Below are 25,989 nucleotides of genomic sequence, written 5' to 3' on the forward strand. Positions count from 1 at the left end.
GGGCTTTTTCTAAGTGGACATCGAATGGAAGACCCTCTGCCTGTTGCCCCCTGGGTTTCAGATGCTGCAGCAGAGCAGCCCGGGGCCCCAGGCTCCCCACTGAACGTCCGGTGCCTGGATGTGCACAGAGACTGTCTCACCCTGACCTGGACCCCACCCAGTGACACCCGGGGCAGCCCCATCACCAGCTACTCCATCGAGCGGTGAGGGGGCCCATGAGGGGTTGGGAGGACGAGCATGGGGGCCACAGGAGGCCCCTGGCCCTGGCCAAGCCCCAGCTCCTTGGAAGAGGATTGTATAATTTAGGAGCCAGAGAAGGCTGCCTGTGACCTTCTCCTCCCCAAATGCCAGAGACGGGGTAGCCTGATCCTAGAGGCAGGAGGCACAGTAAAAAGGGGAGAAGCCCAAGGGGGAGGGCCCGGAACATTCCACCTGCCCCTGTGCCACGGTGACCGTGTGCACGCCTTGCCCCATTTAATCCTCACAACAGCCCCTATATCAGGGAGGGGGCTACAGAGGAGGAGGAAACTGGGGTGCAGGGCGGTGGCTTTGCCCCAGGTCACACTGCCCATCCGTGACCGGGTCAGGATTTGGACTCCCCTGAATGACTGCCCAGTCAGGGCCGGGTGCTGTTGCACAGCCGGAGGAAGTGGTACCGAGGGCGCGGGGGCCAGGCTCCGCGGGCCTGGGAGGCACACTGGCTCGGGGAGTGCGCAGACCGCAGGTGAAGTCCTGACTGCACCACTCACGAGCCCAGGGACCGTGGCCAGGGCATTGCACCTCGGAGCCGTGGAGCCACACTTGTAGCGTGAAGAGAGCAACAACTACCTCCTGCGAGTGCTCTGAGGACTAAATGAGATGCTGGGCGGGAAGGGTGCAGGACAGCTCCCGACCGCGCAGGAAAGCTCTAAAAGGCAGTTGCTGTTTGGATTAGCGTCAAGGTCAGGGAAGGTGGAAGGCCTCTTGGGGCCCGAGGTTGGAGCCAGACTTTTAAAGTGGAGAGAAGGACCTCGGCAAAGACAAGCTGGGTGGGCAGGCTGGGGAGGGGTGCGGCGGGCAGGCTGGGGGTGGGGCAGGCAGGATGGGGGTGCAGGCTGGGGGGGTGCGGTGGGCAGGCTGGGGGGGGCAGGCAGTCTGGGGAGGGGTGCGGCGGGCAGGCTGGGGGTGAGGGCAGGCAGGCTGGGGGTGGGGCAGGCAGGATGGGGGTGCAGGCTGGGGGCGGCAGGCAGGCTGGGGGTGGGGCAGGCAGGCTGGGGGGGTGCGGTGGGCAGGCTAGGGGTGGGGCAGGCAGTCTGGGGAGGGGTGCGGCGGGCAGGCTGGGGGTGGGGGCAGGCTGGGGGTGGGGCAGGCAGGCTGGGGGGGTGCAGTGGGCAGGCTGGGGGTGGGGGCAGGCTGGGGGTGGGGCAGGCAGTCTGGGGGGTGTGTGGCGGGCAGGCTGGGGGTGAGGGCAGGCAGGCTGGGGGTGGGGCAGGCTGGGGGCAGCAGGCAGGCTGGGGGTGGGGCAGGCAGGCTGGGGGCGGGGCGGGCAGGCTGGGGGGGTGCAGTGGGCAGGCTGGGGGTGGGGGCAGGCTGGGGGGGTGCAGTGGGCAGGCTGGAGGTTTGGGCAGGCTGGGGGTGGGGCAGGCTGGGGGTGGGGCAGGCAGTCTGGGGGGTGTGTGGCGGGTAGGCTGGGGGTGAGGTGGGTAGGCTGGGGGGGTGCGGCAGGCTGGCTGGGGGAGGAAAGGCCCTCGCAGAGGCTCCGAGTGGGAAGGGGGAGTGGTGAGCAGGGGCCTCCCTCCACAGGTGCCAAGGTGAGTCTGGGGAATGGGTGCCCTGTCACGAGGCCCCCGGCGGGACCTGCAGATGCCCGATTCAAGGCCTGGTCGAAGGGCAGACCTACCGGTTCCGGGTGAGAGCTGTGAGCAGAGCGGGCAGCAGCCTCCCCTCCAAGGCCTCCCAGCTGGTGCTGATGGGCGAACCTGATGAAGCCCTGAAGAAGACAGGTGGGTCCGGGGACCCTGCGGGGACCCTCTGCAGGGGCGATCAGGGTGTGCTTCACACAGGAGCGGGTGTGCAGCCCCCAATCCAAGCCACATACCCAGCTCTCAGGAGCTCTTAGTGTGATGGGGGAGACACATCTGTCCCCCGAGGACAGAGCATCTCTCTGGGTCTGAGAGTGACTTTGCTGCACTTTGAACCCCTGAGGCCCCGAGGCCCAGCGAGGGCAGCCGGAGGTCACCCAGCGAGGGGCTGCAAGGTCAGGACAGGAACCAGCGGGTGGACTCAGAGCCCAGAGCAGGGCAGCCTGAACACCTTCTCCTGACCCAGCAGCCCCATCTCTCCCCAATAGCCTCCTTTCTCCTTCTAGAGATCCCCTTTGACCTGGGAAACAAGATCACGCTCAGCCGAGACGACTTTGAAGGTGCGTGTCCACCCCCCAGCGCCCTGCCTCCAGACTCCAGCCTCCCTCACGGCTCTGGAGCGCCAGGCACAGACTGGCAGAGGCACCACTGTCCATGTGCAGGATGTGTGTGTGTGGGGGGGTTCTCGGGGTGACTGTGGCCCCCAGTGAGGGGGGAGCCCACTGGCTGAGTGACCTGGAGAAAGTTCCTGGCCCTCTCTGGGCTTAAGTTCCTTCCTCCATGGAATGGGGGGCTGAGATCTGGGGTCTCTCCGGAGCCCACCCATTTCCGCCCCTGGATGACTCTGATTCCAGACTCTGTGACCATCCCCTTGGCCCCAACCAATGTCCATGCGCACGAGATCCGAGAGAACTACGTGGTCCTAGGCTGGGAGGAGCCGAGCCCCCGGGGCAAGGCCCCACTGACATACTCCCTGGAGAAGGTACTAAGACCCCAAGGGCCTCAGCCCCAGGAGAGCCTGAAAACAGGCCTGTCATAGGAGCCCAGGTAGGGGGGAGCACAGGAGGTTCTTTGAGCCCCTGGGCGGTGTCCTGGGGGAGGCGTCCAGAGAACTGAAGAGAGTTCCCCGCCCTCAGGGGCCTGAGGGTGACCCTGCACAGAGGCAGGGGTGGGGAGGGGGTGGGGAAAGCGGTGAGGGGGGAGGGGGGGTTAACTGACCTTTGGAGGCCACCCCAAGCCCCAAGAGGCCCAGTGACTGACAGCACTTCCTGAAGCTGTTTGTTGAAATAGTTAAAATGAAGAGGCACAGAAGACAATGATAACAATCGGAAGAGTCACCACTTCCTGGGAGACCCCCAGCGAGGCCCAGCTGGCCCCGTGCTAAGTGTTCACATCCCACTCTAGCCTCGGGACCCACGTGGGACCCAGCACCTCTTCTCGGCAGGGCCATGCGGGTGGAATGCTAGGCTAACACCCACCAGCGAGGGCGTCGACTGGGCGCTGCTTGGTGTCCTCAGCGCTAGGAGGAGGTTCTCAGTGGGGACAGGTGTCCCAGGAGACCACGAGGAGGGGCCGCTTTGTGGAGTGGATTTCCCAGGGCTGGGGAGCCCCAGGTAGTGGGAACTGGCCCCGGGGGGTTAGGGTCAGTTCGCACCCTGGGTTGTGCTATGTGAGCCTCAGTAAGTTTCTTGATTTCTCTGAGCCTCAGTTTTCATCAGCATAAAAGGGAAAACCTACTTGGGAGAATGAAATAAGACCCAGCGCAAAAACAGGGGCCAGCAGCCCAAGGAGATGTACTTAACCTGACCTCCCTGGAGGCAGAGACCAGACCTAGCGTCTCATCACCTGCTGTGCCCAGCACAGTGCCCGGCACCCACTGGGTGGAGAGGAAAGGCTTAGGAAATTTCCCCGGAGAAACCTCTGGCTCCACGAGCCTCTCCTTTCGCATGTGCAGGCCAGCCTATTTCTCTGCAATGTGAAGTGTGTGTGTGAGTTTCTCTCCTCTTTCACAGTCTGTCATAGGTAGTGGCATCTGGGAGGCCATCAGCACAGAGGACACCGTGAGAGCCCCGCGGTTCGCCCTTTTGGACCTGGAGAAAGGGAAGTCATACCTCTTCAGGGTACGCGCAATAAACCAGTATGGCATGAGCGACGCGTCGGAGCCCAGCGAGCCCATCACCTTGGGAAGGAAGCCAGGTGACCAAGGGGCGGGGTAGGGGGCAGGGCAGGCCAGGCCGCCAGCACCCAGGGCTCAGGACAGCATTTCCCGGTGTCTGATCTCTCCCACCCATCACGAAGCAGAAAAGCAACTTACTCAGAGGCCCAGAAAGTTTTAGGACATCAGAAATCACATTTCTGTGGGCAGGAGGCTTATGGGGGTTCAGCCATACATAACCCCTTATGGGGGTACAGGCAGTTTTTTTGTCCAGACCAACAATTTACAGGTTATAGGATGCAGCTGAGTTCAGGGCAGGAGCCAAGTGTTCACAAGTCATCCTCTGTTCTCAAGAGCTCTGAGCAGCCCCCCCTCTATACTGCTTCTTGCAGCCAAGCTTTGTCAAGAAGTGAGCCTTCTAAGCAGAACCCCCCCACATCCCCTCCTGGTAGGAGCTGAGCCCCCCAGGCAGGACACTGCCCTTAAGTGCAGCCTGGCTGGGCCTGGGAACATCCTTCCCGGGCTACAAGTCTCACAGCCATGGTGACCCTCCCATCTCCAGCTCCTTCTGAGTCTCCCAGCGGCAGCTCCATCCTGGACCCCAGCTTCCCGGGGCTGCCTCCCTCCTGTGAGGCCCCTGGATTCTGGACTTCTTTGCTCTTCAGTCAGATAGATCAGAAAGTTCCCCTTAACTGCCACCACCAGCCAGTGCCTCTAAGGAACCCAGCTGCAGAGTCAGCCCTCAAGGAAAAGCCAGGTTTGCTGCAGGTCCCATTGGGTCAAGGTTCAAGGTCCTAGATTTGCTCGACTTCAACCATCTAGAAAAATATGATCCTCATGGCAAGTATGAATGAGTCGGTAGGCAAGTGCTGTTTTCTGTAATTCTGGTCCCGTGGCCATTTGGGTTGATTCGGAGCCTGGCTAGTGAGCGGTTTGTGATTGGGGGTGAGGCAGGTTCTGGACCACAATTCAGCTTTAGGGTCAGGTCCATGTGCAGTGAGAAGGGGCAGGGGGGAGAGAAAAGAGAAGGGAAAAGAAGGGGCTTTTATTTTTATAATAAAAGTAAATTTAGGGCGGGCCACGGTGGCTCAGTGGCAGAGTTCTCACCTGCCATGCTGGAAACCTGGGTTCGATTCCCAGAACCTACCCATGCGAAAAAAAAGTAAACTTACTGTACAAAAATGGGAAAATAAAAAAATAGTAGAGAGAAAAGAGTCACAACACACACACACCCTGCCCCTGCTCCCCCCCACCCAGGAGTGACACTATTAACACCTGAGGCCTGAGCTTTGGGCCTTTCACATATCAAAGCATCTTTCTGAAAGTACATTCAGACCATGGAAGGAGAGGTTTGCATTCTGTGCCTAAAATTTGATGTCATCTCATAGACGTTTCCTCGGGACATGAAATCCTCCTTGAAATCACGGTTTTGGTGTCTGAGGACCACTCCACACCAAGGATACACTCAGCTCAAGTCCTTGTCCTTGGGTGGAATTAATCCCTTGGATGCTGGGGCCCCTGGGTGACTTCCGTGCAGCCTGCACCCACCGTCACATTGTCTTCAGTCCTAGGGGCTTTGAAGGAGCCGACGGGACCTCCCGTGAGGCCCTGGACCACAGGTCTACATCTCACTGCTTCTCCCAGGCCAAAAGCAGTGCCTGGCTCAGGGCAGGCACTTTATAAATCTCGGATTGCTGTTGGATGGTCAGGGCAGGCTCCAGAATTTGGGAGAGAGGGCAGGGCTGGAAGTAAAGCCTGAGGAGTCAGCTGCAGAGAGGCGAGAGCTGAAGGCATAGGCAAGACCCTCGAGAATGAGAGGAGAGAAGAAGAGTGGAGCAAGTCAAGGGACAGAGAAGCCTGAGAAAGCCCACGCTGGGGACAAAGGGAAGATGGAGGGATACAAAAGGTGTGGAGAGGAGGGTGTTCAGGAAGTAAAAAGAGAACTAGAAAGGTCACACACCTGCCATTTATCCACCCACCTGTCCATCTATCCATCCGTCTGCATCTCTGTTCATCCACCCATTGTCCATCTGTCCATCCATCCATCTATCCATCAATTCCCCTGTCTAACAAATCACAGCAGCCCCTACCTCAAGGAGCCTAATCAAAAGAGGAGTTGCAAGGAAAGAAAAGCAAGTTTTCTAGAGAATGAAGATAAGGACTGAGGAAAGTGGTTATATTTGGTGACTTCTGGAAGAGAGCAAGAGAAGCAGCTTTAAAGATTAATTAATGAGTAGGGACATTTAGTGAGGAAGAAGAGATGTTCCAAGGTAGAAGAGAGGAATTGTTAGGGCGTGAGAGTCTGCGTACACTGCTGCGCCCCGAAAGAGAGCTGTCCCAAGTCCCAGGGCCCAGCCAGAATTCCCGAGCCACCCTCGATTGGGGGTGGGGGGGATGCACCTGCCTGCCGCTCCCACACAACTACCCCCTTCCCCTGCCTGATACAGCCTGTAACCCCGCGTCCTCACTCGGCCCACGTTTCCGTTTTTCAGCTACTCTCCCGCCTCCTGCTCAAGTTCAAGCTCTCAGAGACACGCAGACCTCGGTCTCCCTGACCTGGGAGCCTGTGGAAGGCGGCCAAGACCTCCTGGGCTATTACATCTACTCCCGGGCAGCGGGCTCCTCTGAGTGGCAGACAGTTAACAACAAGCCCATCCAGGACACCAAGTAGGTCCACCCTGGCCCCAACGCTGCCGGCGCTCGGGCATCCTCCAGGGAGGGGCCGTGGCCAAAACAGCAGCCTCCCATCGCCCAGTATTGACTCTGGGCCGGCCGCCGTTCTCGGCCCTTTGCACACATCAGCTCGCTGAATCCGAAGGGCAATCCTGTGAGGTCAGGACTGTTATTTTTATCACTGTTTCGCAGATGAAGAAACTGAGGTCCAGAGGGGTTAAGTAGTTTGCTGACACTCCTATAGCTAGTAAGGAGAGAAACTCACTGGGATTTGAACCCAGTCTCTCGAAGGTCTCTTTTCAAAATACTTGCCAAAGGGCGGGCCACAGTGGCTCAGCAGGTAGAGTTCTCACCTGCCATGCCGGAGACCTGGGTTCAATTCCCGGTGCCTGCCCATGCAAGGAAAAAAAAAAAAACTTGCCAAGGGCATGTTATTTGCAGAATTCATGGATAGGGATACTGGGGCTGGGTCTCCTCCCTCCAGGAGCTTAGCGAGGGAGGCACAGCGTGCGGAGTGGCCAAAGGACCAGGCAGTCTGGGCAGCCTGGGTCCAGGTTCCATGTCACCCTCACTTCCCTCATGTCCCTGGGCAGGAGACTGACCCTCTCTGAGCTGATTCCCTCCTCTGAAGACCTGGGCATGGGGGTGGGGGGATGTTGTCAGACTCTTGATTTTCCATCTCCCGCTTGCTCTAAGGCTCCCTCCTTTCTCAGTAGCCCTCAAACACCCTCGTTCTAGCAGACATGGTGAGTCTCGAGGTTTCTCTCAGTTTTGAGGTTCTTGGGGGAGGGGCTGGGGTGGCAACGGCCCTCCCCTCCCCTCCCATCAGACGGCTGGCCAGGCCCGAGTGCAGCACGCTGGGCTGCTGTCACCTGGGCCCTGAGCCCCAAGGAAATCTTCCCCAAAAAAGGGACGGGACCTTGTGCCCACTGGTGCTTGGCACCTCAGGGCCAGCTGGGAGGAGTCAGTCATGATTTGTTACTAATAACAGATAAAGTTTCCATGTAGTAGAATAATTCGATTTGGGGGGAATTAGCTCTAAATCGAGGTTATCCCTAGAATGACATCCCTCCCCCTACTTGCCTTAGGATGTGCCTCCTTGGGGGCCAGGCAGGGGCGGAGGGAGAGTTGGCGCAAAAGGCGTGGCATGTCCAGGGAAAGTGCCACACCTGGGAAATGTTTTCTGCTGCGTGTGTGTTGGCTGGAAAGGAGTCAAAGTCTGGAGTTATAGCATGAAGGGAGCTCAGTCAGGCTCACCTCCAGTTTTGGCTTCACCAAACCCAGCTCAACAGGAGATGTCCAAAAATCGCCTGAACGAATGAATGGATGAATGATGTATGAACGGGCACAGGGCTGGGATTCAGGGGCCCTGGGCTCCAGTCCAGGCTGGTCCTTAATGCCTGTGTGCTCCTGGCACATTGCTTTCCTCCTGCGAGAGTGCTTCCCAACCTGTAAACTGAAGAAATTGGATGATTGGCTCTGTAAAGTTTGCTCCAACATTCTCAGAGTCAAGTCTCCAAACTCATCTCCAAAACGGAGACAAGTAACAGTACCTCTCCCAAGGGTGTGTGGCAAGCACCTGAGCTAACCCATGCATGGTGTGTGCTGGGCACGTGCTCGCTGCAACCATCACCATTATCATCATCATCAACTGTCACCAGGGTCTGATCTGGGGAGTCGCCCTCAGCGTCACCTGGTCAGGTGCTGCCTGGACCCCTGCCCTCAGGGCCCCTCCCTCTCAGCAAAGGTATGTCCCCCCTTTAGATGCACATGTCCCCAGGTGCGGAGCCCCTACACTGTATCAGCCTCAACCCCTGGTGTGACTGAAGTCCTGGGGCTTCTCCAGGACAGACAGCTCCCCTCAGAATGAGATTTGCACCATGGAAAATATTGAAAAGTGGAAAGGGAAAATGAGGTCCACAGTATGGGTTTTATCAAGAGGGGAAGGGATGAAAAGGATATTTTTCTGTAAGACTGGTTGGCCAAAGTGTCCTTGTGATAACCTTAGATAACAGTTCTCACTAGGGGGTCTTTAAAAGGACTCCAAGGTTTTGAATCACATCAGTGCAGATAATGAGACTCATTTGTCCTTTTTCAAGGATGAGGCCCTAAGCACTGAAGATGTACCATGCATCTGGCATACATTTTAATGGTGGGCTCTAGGAGAGCAAGCATCCTTTAAAATCTTAAGGACAAATGCTCCCTGGTGCTATTTCAGGCATTGCTATAAGAGTACGGGAGATACTTTTAGAAAAGAACTTGTCCAGAACCCTCAAATCCTACCATGCTGGTAGCCTCTTTTCCCACAGGTTGTTCCAGAATGTCCTAGAATGTCTCCGAGCTGTTTGACATCCCTGAAGTCTGTGCATCTCTCTCCCAGGTTTACGGTTCCCGGTCTGAGGACAGGAAAGGAGTACGAGTTTTGTGTCAGCTCAGTCAGCGAGGCAGGGGTAGGTGAACGCTCGGCTGCCACCGAACCCATCAGGGTCAAGCAGGCTCTGGGTAAGTCCAAAGCGGCAGATCCAGCGTGCAAGCTCACAAGGCAACCCTGGGGTGGGCAGAGAGCTGGGGGTTTCTAGGCTACATCCTGGAGGATCCACTCCCAGAAGCCAGTGGTATTTAAGTCCTATGGAGGGGAAACAGGGCTGAGCCTGCCCACCCTGTCCATTGGGGAGGAAGTAACAATGGCCTGAGGCCACGGATGAATTCTGACCAAGTCTGAGAGGTGGAGAGGCCCCCAGGCTCAGAAACCTGAGGCCCAGGTGCCCTCCAGGATTCCAGAAGAGGGCTCTGGCTAAGAGAAAATGCTCTAAGGCAGGGGGTTGCCCACTGGGGATGACTCCTTGGCTCCCTCAAGCACCACTTCCCCAATCTGCCCTCACCTGCTTCCCTCTGCACAGCTACCCCATCTGCCCCATATGACTTCATCCTTCTGAGCTGTGGGAAGAATGACATGGTTATAGGGTGGAAACCCCCCAAACGTCGTGGAGGTTGCAAGATCCTGGGCTACTTCCTGGACCAGCACGACTCGGATGAGCTGGACTGGCATCCAATCAACCTGCAGCCTCTCCCAAAGCAGGTCTGCAAGGTAAGGCTGGAACGTGGCTGCCGGCCTCTGGTCATCACTTGGACAGGTGGAGGCTGGCAGTCACTGTTTGAGGCCCTGAAGTTGAAGGAGACCTCAGGTTCCTTTGCCTCAACCACCCAGAGAATTTTCAAGTGCAGACCTACTTGGACAACGTTGTTTAAAGCTCCCCATAGGAACCTCTCCTAGCCATGGCGCCTCTTCCCCTTTCCTTCTCCAGCCTTGGCCTTCACACTTTGTGTTTCTACCCTTCAAGGTCAGCAACCTTCATGAAGGCCACTTCTATGAGTTTCGCGCTCGGGCAGCAAACTTGGCAGGTGTCGGCGAACTGTCGGCACCCAGTGGCCTGTTCGAATGCAAGGAGTGGACGATGCCTCAGCCAGGTGAGAGGCCTGGAGGCCCTGAAGCCTGGTGCCTGCCTTCACCTCTCCCCTCCCCAAAGTGTAACCCATGAGATGAAAGCCACTGAGTTCTCTGAACAATCAAGATTGCTTTACTGGTCCCTGACCCCAGACCCCCAGCCCCTTACAAAAGCTGACCCTGTAATGCCTGGCCCCGACTGAGAGTTAGCCCTGCCTTAGAGGACCCTGCCCTTGGCCATAGACCAGCACAAACCCTCTCTCAACTGGACACGCTAACTGAGCTGTGATTCTCACCACAGGCCCATCTCAAACCCCAAAGGCCCACAGCTGGAGTGACCAACTAGTTCCAGTGGGCCTGAGACTTGCCTGATTTTACTACTGAAATTCCCATGTCCCAAGAAGCCCTCAGTCCTGGACAGAGATTGGTGGTCGCCCTACATCCTGCTCCCACAATCCCAGTAGCCTCCTCACCAATAAGCCCTCCCCGCCTAGGAAGGAAGGATCAGCTGTCCAACTCTGTTCACCACACTTCCATTTTCTACACAAAACCCTCAGCTGACGGCAAACAGGTACCCTGAGTGACCCTTCAGACAACAGAACAGAGGCTAATATTCAGTGCACTTCGCTGTCACAGACACTTTGCATAAATGATCTCACTAGTGCTCACAGCAGCAGTTAGAGAATGATTACTGCCCCCATTTCACAGATGCGGCAACAGGCAGTGGGGATAAGCAAGAGAGACGGGAGCTGGGACAGGAACCCTGGAGTCTTGACTCCAGAGCTCACTCTCTTATCCTTTACACGACATATGCCATGGTGAAGTCCCTACAGGGATTAACACTACCTGGCCTGGGGATGCACAGGAGCAGGGAAGCTTCTGGGAAGAAGAGGTGCCAAGCACATTTCAGAGTCTTACTTCTGTTTCAGGCTTGGAGTCAAGCTTTGTGGTGCAGCCGAGGCCAGCCGGGTCCCTACTGTGCCCAGGGCAGGCGCTCCCAGGCCTGGTTGTGGCTGACAGGCTGACCATTTTAGCCCACTGACCCGCTGGCCTGCTGGCTGCCTGACTTCCTCTCTGCCCCGTCTCCCACAGGGCCCCCCTATGATGTGCGGGCATCCGAGGTTCGGGCCACCTCCCTGATGCTGCAGTGGGAGCCCCCGCTGTACACGGGAGCTGGGCCAGTCACAGGCTACCGCGTCAGCGTCCGGGAGGAAGGCTCCGAGGAGTGGAAACCAGTCACCCCGGACCCCATCTCTGGCACCCACCTGAGGGTGAGTCCCTGCCCCTCCACCCTCCAACCACCCCTGAATCCTTTCCTGCCACCGGACATTACAAAACCACACAGAGCATCAGCCCTGAAATGACCTCCAAAGGTCACTGCCCTCACTGAATGGCAGTAGAGTCCCCAAGGGTTGGCAGTGGGCTGGGTCTAAGTTGGCAGCAGGCTGAGCCCAGGCCTCCTGCCCCTGGCTGCTGGGTGGTCTTACCTGACTCCACACTGGGCAGAATCTTCCCTGAAAATTCACTTCATCAGCCAGATGCATCTACATTTGAATATGCATATCCCTTGGCCCAGGAATTCTGCTTCTAGGGTCAAATTATAGAGAATTAATTAGGCACACATGCAAAGACCTACGGCCAAGGATGCTCACTGCAGTACTGGGTGTAACAGCAAAAACTGGTACTAATTTAAATATTCAACAGTAGAGGGTTTTCTTAAAAAAATAATAGTGCACCCTTAAAGTGGAATCTTGTGCCAGGTAGTAGAAAAAACAAGTTTTGATTTAAGAAGTAAAGCAGTATACAGAGTAGCAATAGCATAAAGAGTGAGGTAGGCTTATCTGTATGTGTTGACACGAAAATATACCCAGCATAAGTGGTTAAGAGGGGGGGAAAAGAAGCAGATACAGAGTAGGCTGCTTATATGCTAGATAATATATCATATTTATATGTGTGTGCATTATGGGTATATATACATATATATTTGTTGATTTAAATGAAAAAAAAACACTAACCCCTTTGGACAAAATCTAGAAGAGTTGTAAGTTTTAATCATTAGTGATGGTGGTAGTTTTAACTTCCAAACACATAGGAAAAAAGGGAAGTACAAACAATCCTCTTCTGGCAGAACCAAGACAACTCACATGTATTTATACATTTCATAAAACAAAGGTGTGGGCTGAAACATTATTAGCAAACAGAAATCAGCAACTTAGAAAATCAGGGAGAATGAGAGACTCTCGGGCTATCAAAGAGTTCACAGGTCATAGCCACCATTTCTTCGGCGGCACGTCTCACAGGCCTCCTTAACCTAAGTAGCATTTGTAAGGACAGTTCTGTGACGGGGGTTAGCTTTGATTCTAAAGCACTAGGGAAAAGTGAATGTTTTCTCAACTCATTTTCCTGAGATGTGTTTCACCAGCAGACAGGAGAATGCGCAGTTTCAAGATCACACAGTAGAATCCAGTTTGTACCAAGAGAAAAGAAGGCAGGTTCATGAAGCTCAAAACTTCCAATGTGGAAAAAATAAGACTACTAGCTTAGAATGGGAACCATATCATGCTTCTGCGTGGTTTATCTGCATTAAAATGTCTATAAGGATCTTTGGCAGGAAGTTAATTCTGATCATCTCTGGGGAGGGCCTGCAGGAAAACTTGAATTCTTTGTTGTTATAGTTTTCGTTAGTGGTTTAAAATTTTCCCAGCAAGCATGTATTTCTTTTGTAATCAGAAAAAACAAAAAAAAAAAGATGTTCATTTTGAAAAAATAAAATGAAGGCGACCTGAGACAGAATCAGGGAGGAACAACCCCGGCCACTGGAGATGCTCTGAGGTTCTGCAGAATTTCTGCTTCCGGAGGGCTGCTCTCCCTACAGTCGAGAGAGCCAGGCACCGTAGATGGTCTCTCCACCTCCCATTGGAGACTCAGGGGTTGGCCCAGGCGAGGAAAGGGTGACCCTTGGGGACTTGGCACCAGTTTCTGAATGTGCATGTTTGACCACCATTCACTCACTCCTTCAAGTAAACATTCTTGACACTTACTTAATGCTAGGTCTGGAGCCAAGTTCTAGACGTAAAAAGCTAAGTAAGTCATGGTCATTGGGTAACAGGCCATTACAATACTGTGTGATAAATGCTGCAAAGGAGGGGAACCCAAGGAGTTCAGGCAGCTCGAAGGAGGAAGGTCAGAGAAGTTTCCAGGAGTTCTTGCATATGCTGGAGCTGGGTGATGAAGGATAAGTAGGAGCTGGACCAAGGAGGAGGACGGTCCAGGCAGAGGGCTCAGCAAGGGCAAAGCCAGGCAGGCGTGGCACCAGGTACGAGGACTCTGAGGGAGGCACAGCATGAAGAGGGAAGAGAGAGGAGTTAGAGGACAAATGCAAAGGCAAGATTGGGTAGACTTAAGGCATTTGGATATTTGAACTTTATCTTGAAGGCCCCTGAAAGATGTAAGCATGATCAGATTAACATCTTAGAAAGCTTGGAAGAGGGAAAGGTAGATGGGGGAAAATGGTCTAGAGGCAGAGATGTCATTTAGGAAACAGTTGGGATAATCCAGATGAGATGAGATGAAGCCTCCATCAAGGACATGGTGGGACATGGGGGAAGAGACCGCATACGAGAAACATGAAGGAAATAAAATGGGTGAAACTTGGTGATTGGAAGTAGAGGGGCTAAGAAAAAGATAACTCCCAGTTTCTCTCTTGGGTGATGGATTGGTATCACTGGGGAGGGGATGGGAACACAGAGGGTTTTCCTGCTGGGAGGTGGATGATGAGTTAAGCATCAAGCGAGTGGCGTTCCAGGTGTGACACTCAGGGGAGTGATTCCAGGTGGAGCGGCCCATTAAAAAACTGGAATTCTGGAGAGCTACGTGTGGCTGGCCTGCCCCCCACCTTAAACCTGTGCCCTTCCAGAGTTCCACAAATGAGAGACTGACTCCCTGCATCTCACGGCCAGGACTGTGTAAAGGGTGAATCTCTGCCGTCAGGGCTCACCCCTGGCTCCCTGCCTCCCCGGCCCCCAGGTTACTGACTTGCCGTCAGGGAAGAGCTACGAGTTCCGGGTACAGGCTGTGAATTCGGCTGGTCTGGGGCAACCATCAATGCCCACTGACCCCGTGCTCCTGGAGGACAAGCCAGGTAGGGGCGGGCAGGGGGAGCCGGCCACAGCTGCTGGGCCATGCCAGAGGGATGGGGGTGGCACTCGACGGGGCGCCGGGAGAAGCGTGAGGCGGGGCAGCGGCTGGGATGAGGGGACAGGATTCCCATCCCAGAGGGCCGCTCCTCCCCAGTCGCTCCACCCTCCTCCCAGCTCTGTCTTTCCCCGCTTGCCTGCTTCCCCTCCCCACTCCACCTCCACTTATTTCTGTGGGATTCCACAGTATGAACATATGTTTTCCATACAATTTGATGGACTCTTTCATTCTTCCATATTCTCGGGGCCCTGCAACTAATTCTCGGTGGATATTTACATTAATATTCAACTCCATTTTGAATACCAACATGGCTCGGCCTTGAGGGCACAGCCTCTGAGGGCCTCTCCTGTTACACACCCTAGAAGCTGTGCCTGGTTCCCACACCAGCCCCTGAGGCGGGGATCACTGTTCCCAGTTTAGAATTGATTTCATCATAGCTCAAAGAGGTTAAATGACCGGGTCACAAAATTAGTGTATGACAGAATCCATCAGCTGTCCTAACTCTAAAGCATGTTCTCTTCCTAGTCATTTAATTATTCATTCATTCAACAAATATTTAGCGGTGCTCACGTTGCAAGGCAGATGCAGTGGGGAATGAGAGAGCAAGGCCCCTGCTCTGTGTGTGTGTGTGTGCATGGGGGAGGTGTGCAAGGGGAATGGACAGTAAACAAGCAATTACATAAAAGACATGAGTTACGATCATGGCAGATGCTGTTAAGGAAATAAAAGAGGGCGGTGTGGTGGGGTGGGGGGAACTTTAGCCAGCACGGGCAGGGAGGGCTTCACTGAGGAGGTTGCATTTGAGCTGGGAAGGAACCAGATTAGGCAAAGCCTGAGGATTTTATTTATTTTATTCAAATGCACTGGGAAGCCACTAGAGGGGCGTAAGCAGGGGAGGGACATGACCTAGTTTGCTATTTTGAAACGGCTGGTGTCCTCCGTTGGGTCCTCCCCTCAGATGCCCGGGAGATTGAGGTCGGCGTGGACGAGAAGGGTTTTATCTACTTGGCTTTTGAAGCCCCCGAGGCCCCCGATTCCTCCGAGTTTCAGTGGTCCAAGGACTACAAGGGCCCGCTGGACTCCCAGAGGGTAGAGGTCAAGGATGAAGTTAACAGGTAAATGACGGGAGAGGAGGGGCCACAGCTAGTCAACAGGTTCCAGATGTGACCACCTGGTTGGCAGAAGCTCCTGGGTGGGACAACCCGCCAGGACCCCCAGAGAGGGGGCTCAAAGGGGCTACGTGCTCTTTTACCGAGGATGGTCACCCTTAGAGGGAAGTGAGGAGGGGGTGCCTTCATTTGAAGATTACTTTTTTGTAAGGAAGCATGCCTGCCTCTGCCTCCGTGCCTCCAAGGCAAACGCTCAGGACCAGGGCTTGGTCTCTAGCCTGGGCTGCCAGAGACTTGCTCTCTGAGATTCTCTCGGCTCAGTTTCCTCCTCTGTAAAATAAGAGGTTGGGACCAGATGGCCACAAGAGCCCCTGTCAAATACCCCCATGTCTCCTCCTTCCCCAGTAGCTCCATCCTGCAGGAGAGAAATCTCATGCCTTGAGCTATGGGGGGAGAGAGACATGGCAGTGTGGTCTGTAGGCAGACCTTAGGCCCGAGAGTCCCCCCATCAGGGGCCACTGGAGGGGCCAGGCCAGTGCCGCCTGGGGCAGGGGACCTCAAGGAGGTGTGGCAGGGCCCGAGGTAGATGCAGGGCCCCAGAGCCAACAGAGATTCTCTAGTTTCCAGGCTCCAGGGCACAAGGCCAAGAGCCCCTCTTGGAGATTTTGCTATCCTCTCTCTGCCAGGTCCAAGGTCATCCTGAAAGAACCCGGTCTTGAGGATTTGGGCACCTACTCAGTGGTGGTCACCGATGCCGATGAAGACATCTCAGCCAGCCATGAGCTGACTGAGGAAGGTAAGGCTCCCCCTCCACTGCCTCCTCTTGCCCAGAAAGGCAGATCCTGACTAAGGTCACGAGCACACAGGCCTACAGAGGCCGGGCAAGGAAGCAACAAAGGTGAGGTAAACAGCAATTTCCACCAAGAAACAGACCTTCACCCACCTATTCATTCATTTATTCATTCAACAAATATCTGTTGAGCATCTACCATATGCCAGGTAAGGTTCTAGAAACTAGGGATTACAACTGTGAATTCAACAGACAAAAATCCCTGCCTCTTGCACTTCACATCCTTCTTGCCTATCTTTCATTTTCCCACTTTTGATAAAGACAAAGTTATCAGAATTCATCAGCTTCCATCTGTAGCCCTTGAAAAACAACCAAGCAAGTGAAGTGATGAATGGCAAAAAGCAGTTGGTCTCAGGAGTGAGGACCACAATTGGAAGCAGTGGAGACTGTGGCAAACCAGATAGTGGATGCCATGCCTAAAGGGCCATCCATGTTTAATGAATTAAACTGAACTGAACCAAATCAGTGCTAGTGACCGACAGATTTCACTCTCTGCTGTCTCCATGGCAACTGAGGGACAGCCCTCATCTACTGCCTTCCTTGCTGATTGCACATGAAGCCTTCGGTCTTATTAAGAAACAGAAGCCAAGTCCTGGTTCCCAATTCCAATTTCACCATTTGCTGGCTGTTTGACTTTGGGCAAATCACTTCACCTCTCTGGACTTCCATTTCCTCATCTGAAAAAGGGGATTATGATCCCTGGCAGCCCCCAGTAAAACCTGAAGTATGTACAATTAGGTGATTCAAATGCACGCTGAAGACACCCATTAAAGTGATGTTTTCCCATGTGTAGTTTTAAACATGTGCTTGCCATGAATCTGGCATCATGCTAAAGACTCCACTACTTACAAGGCAGAATGAAGCACAGGCTCTGCCTCTGCAGATTCATCCATGAAATACATATTTCTTTAGCACCTCCTGCGTGCCAGGCATTCATATAGGTTCAGAGCTCATTTTGGCTGAAGAAACAAACCTGCCACAGAGAAACTGTTAGCAAATGAGACAGCACTCTGCAGAGTAGCCTTAGATTCTTCTAGACTGCAGTGCCCAGTGTGCATGCCAGATCCTCAGACACCTGGATGCCTGATTACAGTGGGTCTGGGAATCATTAGGAACTGGAGAGGTCCAGAAGCTGTCACCTATAAAGCGGGGACAATATCGTGCACCCACAGGATTGTACGAGGGTTGGAGGAGATAATGCAGTGCAGGACACGTGTCGGGGCTTCTCCAAGGAGGAGGAGCTTGATTTAGGACAAGGAGAACAATATGGGGTGGCCAGCAGCAGCCCTCGGCATTTCTTGGTACCCGGGGGTCCAGGGCCCACAGCACTGAGCATCCACCCCTGAGCAGCCAGCGGACCTCACATTGGGTGGGTGTGGGGGAGTTGCAGATCTCAGATCTTTCTCCCAGCATGGAACCCAAGAATGGTTCCCATGGACCCTGCTGGCCCTGGGATTTCATCCGCCGTTTTCTTCTTTGCTCTTCCCTGTCCCAGAACTGAACAAACTGAAGAAGTTGAGCCATGAGATCAGAAACCCAGGTAAGCAGCTGCAGCCTCAAGCAGCTCGGGCAGGGGCTGACTGTCCCGAGCAGAGCTGAGTGGAGTGGGGAGCTAGAAAGCATCATGATTATTATTATTGCCTCTCTTCTCATTTGGATTTTGGATGACCTAAACTTCTGCTTCTCCCCATTAGCTAGGGGTAGTGTGCAGTACCTGGAGCAGGGGTCTGCAAACTTGGCTGCACATGACAATCATCCTGGGAGCTTGTAAAAATCCCAATGCCCAGGCCATACCCCACCCCCACCCCGGATTAAATCAGAATCTCTGGAGATGGGGCCCAGTCATCAGTACTTCTGAAAGTCCTCAGGGGTTCCAATGCACAGCCACCTTGAGGAGTGCTGCCCCCAGAGACCTAGGAGGGGGAAATGCTTCACAGAGATTGATTATGATTCAAGAAGCAGGTGGCAAAACCACCACCACCCCCAAACCAGCAATGCTGCCTTTGGGTTTTCCAAGCTTTTTTATGTTAAATGCAACGATTTGCTCCACGTGGGGCTGGCCTGGGTGGGAGGGATCCCCACCCACCCCGCCCACCCGTCCCGGTCCTGTGTCCCCCCAGTGATCAAACTCATCTCTGGCTGGAACGTTGACATTCTCGAGCAAGGAGAGGTGCGGCTTTGGCTGGAAGTGGAGAAGTTGTCTCCGGCCGCTGAGCTACATCTCATCTTCAATGAGAAGGAGATCTTCAGCTCGCCGGTAACTGGGCGCTGGGAATTCCTAACTGAGGTTTCTCCGGAGAGCAGCCCGTCGGGGGCTGGCGCAGGTCGATGGTTCTCCGCGCGCCGGTACCGCCCCCTGGCGGGCATTTCAGAAATGACTAGGCTCTTGGGGCTGTCTCCGTGGAGTGGGTGTGGTCACCTGACTTTTTGTACATGGGGTAAAAGACAGAGATGTAAACAGTCGCCATGCGAGGGAGACCCCATAAGCAAAGAATTGACCACGCCCCTCACAACTTTTGACTGTCCTGCCAGACATTCTTAAGATGAAAAATCTACATTCATGTTTATGATAAGCCAAACTTAACCCTAAATCTATTTTATGTAAATAAATAATAACTACGAAGATTTTCTGCACAGTTTTAGCAGGCACTGAATGTAGATCTTTTCTCCTATCACCCGCTTTACCTATACTCTTTTGTTTAATTTTTCTGTTCTTCCTGTACAGAATAGTTTCTGACCTTTTTGCTTTTCTTCCTTCTCCTGAATCCAAACCAATTCATTATAAATCCAGTGCAGACCTCTGACTCCCTCTAATAAGATTGTCTGAGTAACTTCCTATTGAATGCTTATTATTTTAATGTAAATGACTTTTTATTTCTTCTACATATTATCGTTCGAGAATTGCACTGATTTTTTTAGGTTATGTATATATATTTTATTTTTTATTGATTTATATTATATATTCACACACCATGTAAATCATTCAAAGTGTACAATCAGGGTTCACAATATCATCATATAGCTGTGCATTCATCACCACAGTCAACTGTTTTTTTTCTTTTTTGAGAAAAATAGCATACATACAAAAAAAAAAATTTCAACACATCACAACAATTAGGTGTAGAGCAGATTTCAGAGTTTGGTATGGGTTACAATTCCACAATTTTAGGTTTTTACTTCTAACTGCTCTAAGATACTGGAGACTAAAAGAAATATCAGTATAATGATTCAGCAATCATACTCATTTAACTTCACCATCACCTTTGATCTTTCTATCCCACTCTTTAGGGGTATTTGGGCTATGCCCATTCTAAATTTTTCATGTTAGAAGAGGCTGTCAATAATATGGAATAGGGAGATGGAATTAGTTGATGTTCTGGAGAGGCTGACCCCTCTGCATTTCAGCTTGTCTGGTCCAAGTACTAGATAATGACTTTATTTTCTTCTATATATTACAGTTAGAGTGTTACATTGATTTTTAAATTTAATGTGTGTAGATCGGTTGTATTAGATTGAATGGTAAGAGTTGCCAATATCCAACTCTTTTTACTTACAAACATGGTCATTTAGAGCTCATGATCTTTATGAGATTTAAATCTCATAATTCAATCTCATATTTGTGAATTTCATCTCCAGATGGCAAAACAGCCACCAGAAAATCTGTGTTGTAGAGAGGGGTTCTAGTTCTGACAGAGAAGAAAGAGCTCTGGGCTAGAAGTCAGAAGATTCATTTACACCCCCTGTGGGCCATGTAACCTCTAGCAGGTCCTGTCACCTCTGTTGGCCTCAGTTACTCCATCTGTAAAATGGGGCTCATTATCCCAGGATCAGGAGAAGCAAATGAGAAAACAGAATCGAAAGTTCTGTGCAAAGATGAAGCATAACCTTGTCACATGGTAGAGGAAGCATGCAAAGTATGGACTTTTTAATATGTAGTGTTAGAATAATCGATTAATTATCCCTATAGAATATGAAAATAAAATTATTCCTCCTTCAAATCATATATACAACTAAAACCAGAGGGAATGAGAGCCTGCATGTGGAAAATAAAATTTTCAGAACTGTCAGAAGAAAATATAGGAACATAGTTTTAGAACCTGAGTAGGGAAGGAGTTCTTAAACAAGGCACAAAATTTAACATTTATTTTTGACAAAAAGACATTTTAAACAAAATTAAAGCAGACAACAGACTAGGAGAAAATATTTGCAAAAGACAAAGGATAAGAATACAGACTAAGTATATATTTTAAACTCCTACAAATTGACAGGAAAATAAAACTACAAAACACTCAGTAGAAAAACAATGGTCAAAGGATATTAAAGAACCAAATCCCAGAATGGAAAGTCCACATGACGTCCCTGAGTAATGCAGGAAGTGTACATTGAAAGTCTAACAAAATCAGTTGTTGCCCCAAGAGCGTCCACATTGGGTGGGGTGCCAAACATTATTACCATTTTGGAGAACAATTTTGCAACACTTAACACTTAGTGAAGCTGAGATTCACATAGCATATTATAGAGCAATTCCACATCAGGTATAGACCCTAGAGGATCTCCTGAACACGTATTCTAGGATGTTCCTGTAGCTTGTTAATAGTAATACAAAAGAAAGGAAAAGAAACAATGCAGATATTCCAGATAACCGTCAGTAGGGAAGTAGATAAATAAATGACAGCATATAATTGCATGATGGAATATTATACTACAATTAAAAATGAATGAACTGGGCAGGCCATGGTGGCTCAGTAGGCAGAGTTCTCACCTGCCACACCAGAGACCCAGGTTCAATTCCCAGTTCCTGCCCATGAAAAAAAAAATAAATGAAGTGCATCCAAACATTTGAACATGGATAGTTACAAAATAATGTTGAATGAAAAAAGTAAGTTGCAGAACAATATAATCTGACCCTATTTACATAAATGGTTAGTTATGAAATATAACATGACACATTGTTTATGAGTACATGTGTTGTATCCATACACGGACTGTATTTACACACCAAGTTGGCAAGAGTGGCGACCCTGGGGATGAAGAGGAAGAAAGAGAAGCAGAGACTGGAACAAGGAGGATTTCCACATATCCAAAATGCTTTGCTTCTCGAGAAGAAATCGGAAGCAAATACGACGCAGTGTAAACTTGCATTAAGCATGTATACAGGCATATTTATATTATCCCTTATATTTTTATGGCTTTTTTTTTCTTACTAAATTCTAAAAGAAGCAGAAAATAGCAAAAAGTATGGCACCGTAGGGGTTGGGAGCTCACTACTAATTGTGATTAGCATCCAGCACCTAGGACTCCTTCCTTTGCCTGCCTGGTCGAGAACGTTCCCAGGGGCCAGAGGGTCAGGGTAGGGGGTGATTCCCAGGATGGGAAAAGGGCCAAAAAAAGACTCTGGGGGTTTGTTTTCCCCAGAACCGCAAAATCACTTTTGACCGAGAGAGGGGCCTGGTGGAAGTGATCATCCAGAACTTATCGGAGGATGACAAGGGGTCATATACTGCTCAGCTCCAAGACGGAAAAGCCAAAAACCAGATCACCCTGGCACTGGTGGATGACGGTCAGCCACATCCTGCCCGGCCCCTGACCTCTGACCCCTGACCCCTGCACCTGGTTCCCCGCAGACTCTCAACTGGGAGCTTTGATGTTTGTTGAATGTGTCCTGTGTCTTCTGTCCCTCCTAATGTCCCCTCTCTGGGCCTGTGCTTCCCTTGGCTCATGCTGGTCCCCCTTATTATTCACAGATTTTGACAAACTTCTAAGGCAGGCAGATGCTAAGCGAAGAGACTGGAAGAGAAAACAGGGTAAGAACTGTTAGGGTGAAATTCGGAAGCTTCGTGCACCAGGTCAGTGGCAGGTGGGGGGAAACTGCTGGACGAGTGGGTTATAGCTTCCTCAGCTCTGCTGGGGCCCTGAGGTCCACTGCAACTCAGTCCATCTCTGTGTGGGTCCCAGAACAGAACAGCACTTGCCTGACCCTGAAAATGAATGCCTCCTTAAACTCTGCGTTTTTACCCTGGTGGGGGCAGCCTCTGAGGGGACAGTGGTCATTAGCCACTCCAGCCACTCCAGCCCCCCCAGCTGGCTTCCCCTGTCTCACCACCAGGTGGCGCCCTGGCTGAAACTGGTGCCCTAACGGGGCTGACTTGTCTGGTTTGCACTCACAGGTCCCTATTTCGAGGAGCCTTTGCAGTGGAAGGTCACAGAGGACTGCCAAGTGATGCTGACATGCAAGGCAATCCCTTGTCCCCAAGCCCCATGGTTGTCCCTGCCCCACCTACCCCCAAATTCCATAACCTTGCTCTCCTCTGATCCCATACCTGGGAAGTAGCCCCGGGAAGACTGCATTTAACCCAGAAAACACAGGCACCCCTGGCAGCACCTAGAGGGCAGAGCTAGTGTGAGTTGGGTCAGCCCTGAATTAGGTCTCCCTGCTGCTCCGGGAAGGGCTTCTATGGGGCCCGGTGGTCTATATGTTGAAGGACTTCCCTGGTGTGTGTTATTAGCCTTGGCAGGCAGTGGGCTCAGTGCTTCCAGGAGTATTTTATTGCACGTGCCTCACAAGCACCTGTGATAGGCATTCTCATCTCCACTTTGCAGGTGAGAAAGTGAGGAGGGAGATAGCTCCTCCAGACCATATGATAAGAGGCAGAACCCAAGTTCTGATCAAGTCTGTCTGACTCCAATACTTGTGTTATTTCTCAGCCCTCCACCATGTCTTTAGATGATTAGGGAAGGGGAGGGCAAGGGAGAGTGCTCCCCCAGAATCACATTCATTTGGAAACTCAGAGCACCTCTTATGCGCCAGACATTCTGTCAGGCACTGTGCACACAAGGATGAAGAAGTGTCCCAAGGCAGGGTCACTGGAGAACCACATGCCTCACGCTGTGCAGGAAATGAATTCACCCTGACTGGGGAAGGGGCTTATTCTGGGAATGCTTCAAGGAAGGCTTCCTGGAGGAGGTGACATCTACTAGGTACTTATGAGACAAAATAGGGTAGGAAAGGGCTCAAGTGGCAGAGGGCACCCATTAGCAAAAGTCAGAGAGCCAGAGAGGAAACATGGAGATAGATGGTGTGACAGAGGAAGGAGTCAGCCCCAGGGGGGAGGGGCGTTCATGCTTATAAAAGTTTTAAATTTCTACTTAAAAAAGAGAGAAAGTTGATGGAGTCTTCTCCTTCGCCACCTTCCTCAGGTGACCAACACCAAGCCCGAGACCCGCTTCCAGTGGTTCTTCCGGAAGAAAGAGGCACCAAATGGCCAGTATGACCCACAGACTGGAGCAGGGCTTCTCTGCATTGAAGAGGTAAGGGCAGCTCCAGGGCTTATGCCTTCCATCAGCCCCAAGCTGGGCAAGGGGAGGGGAGTCAGAAGAAGGGCCAAAATTAGGGTGAGACAAGTAAGGCACTCGCCCCAAGTGCAAAATGTAAGGGGGTGCCAAAAACCTCAGTAACCAAGATGCTATTGCAATGCATTATTTTAATAAATCAAAATTTTAAATAAAGACAGGATCAATATTACTGATTTTTTTTTTTTCTTTTGCCTCTGTATATGGCTTTAGACAGAGTCCTGGGCTCCAGTCCTGGCCCTGCCACTGACTCATGGTGTGGCCTGCCCCCTCTCAGGCCTCAGTTTTCATGGGAAAAATGAGCAGGTTGGAAGGGAGGCTGTCATTAAGATTCCTTCCTGCCCCAAGAGTCTAATGCAGGCCAGGAAGGGGCCTGGGTATCAGGTGAGTCTGGACAGGACAAAGCAGGACCTGGAGCTCCGTTCTCCCACCCGAGTCTCCCCCACAACCTACAAAGGTGTGTGGTCTGGCTAACAGAACAAGGCTTGTTCTTAATATTTTTCTGTCCTGCTACTGCTACCCTGACCCCAGTCCCAGGGAGGGCTACAGCAAATGTGGGCTTGCTAGCTAGGAAGGGAATAATGATTTCAGGGTCTCCTCCCGAATCCTGGCCAAGGCAATGCCACATCAGCCTTCTTCACCTCTGCACAAGCTCCTCATACAAGGTGTGGGATCAAGTAGGCACTTAATATTTACTAATGAATAGATGGCTCTTGTTACAATCATCCAAACCACTGGTGCAGAACTTGCTGGCTTCCAAAGAAATACCTCACTGGATCCTCACAGCATCTGTAGCATGTAGCAGGGCAAGGAATAAACTGAGGCTTAGAGGATTTAAGTGCAAACACAAGGTTAGAGAATGAAGACAGAATCACTCCAGTCTCCCAGCCCTGGGTTTGGCTGGGCCTTTAGAGCCCTTGTAGGCCAGTGGCGGTGGGTGGGTGGGTCGACTTGGAACTTAGGAGGGGTAGATGGAGGGGTGTGGAAAGGCCTGTTAGTGTTCAGCCCCTTGACCCCAAGATTAAAGCCACCTCTATCTTGGATCCTGCCTCAAAGGCCACTATGTGGAGATGGTAAGGTGGAAGGGGGCCCTTTGAGGGGACAGGAGACACCATGTAAGGGGAGGTCACTTCCCATCTCTTGACCTTATTTTAAAAGCACATCCCAAGTTTTTGCTCTGCTAAGTGTTGGTTCAGATTTCCTTTGGAACTGACACGCAATGTGCCAGAAAGTATTCCCTTGCCCTGGACGAAAGAAAACACACTTCCTTCTGGGAAGTGCAGAGCAGCCCCTCCATCCAGGAACCTCCAGGGTTCAGAGAACCTCAGGTTGGGTGTGTGCCAGGCTCAGAAAAGCTCAGAAGGAGGGCACTGTGCGGTGCTTGGAGCAGCTGGCTGTAACTCCAAATGCAGGCTGGCTGCTTCTGCCCTCAACCGTTCCTTATCCTTTCCCCAGGCTCAGACAAGCCCTAAGCTAAGGATTAAAGGATTCTGGAGCTGGAGGGAGCTTCAGAGACCATCCAGCCCCAGATGAGGAAACTGAGGCCTGGGGAGACGAAGGATAGTGACTGAGGTCAGAGGGTTAGGGGCAGGCCCAGATGCCAGGCCTCCTGATATGCTGTCCATCACTCCTTGTGGAACCCATGCTGGAACCACCATCTCTTGTCCATCTTTCTAGTTGTCCACAGAGTACGAGGGGATTTACAGAGCGGTGGTTTCTGATAATCGAGGGGAGGATGACACTATACTGGACCTCACGGATGAAGGTAGGAGATGGCAGTGTTCGAAACAGGCCAGCAGGGCCACCGGTGGGTCACACTGCAACAAGAGACAATAAAATGCCCTTGGGGTAAAACGTATGTCATCCTCATAGCCCATGGGGAAGCTAAGGCACAGAGAGATTGCATGACTTGCCCAAGCACGCAGAGCTCCTTGGTGGGTGGGGCCTGGTCTGTGACTCTGCTGCCTGCGCTCACCGGAATACACCAGACCCAACCATCAGGCTGACTGGCTCAGCCTACCAGGAAAGGGTCACGGTCGCATATTTTTCTTCCATCCATGGTGCCCTGGACCCCCCTCTCACCACCAAGCCATGGGAATTGTCCTGCAGAGCTCCCTGGGCCCCAAGAGCAGGATGTAAGCTGCACTAGCATTTTCCAATGTCCCCACCTCTTGGTGGGTTCCTGGGGGAGCCTTAAACCTGCTGACAGTCCTCTTCTCTCTCTAGTCCTGGGTGCCATCTTCACGGAGCTGGGCAGGATGAGTGGTAAGCAAGCTTGCCTCTTTGCCCAGCCCTGCCCTGATGCCAAACACCCTCCAGAGGGACCAATAATCAGCCTTGGCTATGTGGGGGTGGGTTTAGTTTTCAAC

At 52.2% G+C, this 25,989-nt stretch overlaps 1 protein-coding gene across 1 annotated transcript in view; it reads left to right on the forward strand.

Annotated features, from left to right (window-relative positions):
- MYOM3 (myomesin 3) overlaps positions 1-25,989 on the forward strand; it is a 49,197-nt gene that overhangs the window by 17,092 nt on the left and 6,116 nt on the right. The window contains exons 11-31 of the mRNA XM_077150820.1: positions 62-203; positions 1,783-1,982; positions 2,348-2,401; positions 2,696-2,823; positions 3,854-4,037; positions 6,489-6,663; positions 9,050-9,171; positions 9,570-9,757; positions 10,011-10,137; positions 11,207-11,385; positions 14,141-14,255; positions 15,270-15,426; positions 16,107-16,216; positions 17,766-17,810; positions 18,391-18,527; positions 21,686-21,830; positions 22,015-22,074; positions 22,438-22,505; positions 23,468-23,578; positions 25,298-25,385; positions 25,847-25,885. Of these exons, the coding sequence (XP_077006935.1) occupies positions 62-203; positions 1,783-1,982; positions 2,348-2,401; positions 2,696-2,823; positions 3,854-4,037; positions 6,489-6,663; positions 9,050-9,171; positions 9,570-9,757; positions 10,011-10,137; positions 11,207-11,385; positions 14,141-14,255; positions 15,270-15,426; positions 16,107-16,216; positions 17,766-17,810; positions 18,391-18,527; positions 21,686-21,830; positions 22,015-22,074; positions 22,438-22,505; positions 23,468-23,578; positions 25,298-25,385; positions 25,847-25,885 (2,574 nt within the window). The remainder of the gene's footprint in view (positions 1-61; positions 204-1,782; positions 1,983-2,347; positions 2,402-2,695; positions 2,824-3,853; positions 4,038-6,488; positions 6,664-9,049; positions 9,172-9,569; positions 9,758-10,010; positions 10,138-11,206; positions 11,386-14,140; positions 14,256-15,269; positions 15,427-16,106; positions 16,217-17,765; positions 17,811-18,390; positions 18,528-21,685; positions 21,831-22,014; positions 22,075-22,437; positions 22,506-23,467; positions 23,579-25,297; positions 25,386-25,846; positions 25,886-25,989) is intronic.

Source organism: Tamandua tetradactyla, chromosome 2, assembly GCF_023851605.1.
Source record: "Tamandua tetradactyla isolate mTamTet1 chromosome 2, mTamTet1.pri, whole genome shotgun sequence".
NCBI classification, from domain to species: domain Eukaryota; kingdom Metazoa; phylum Chordata; class Mammalia; order Pilosa; family Myrmecophagidae; genus Tamandua; species Tamandua tetradactyla.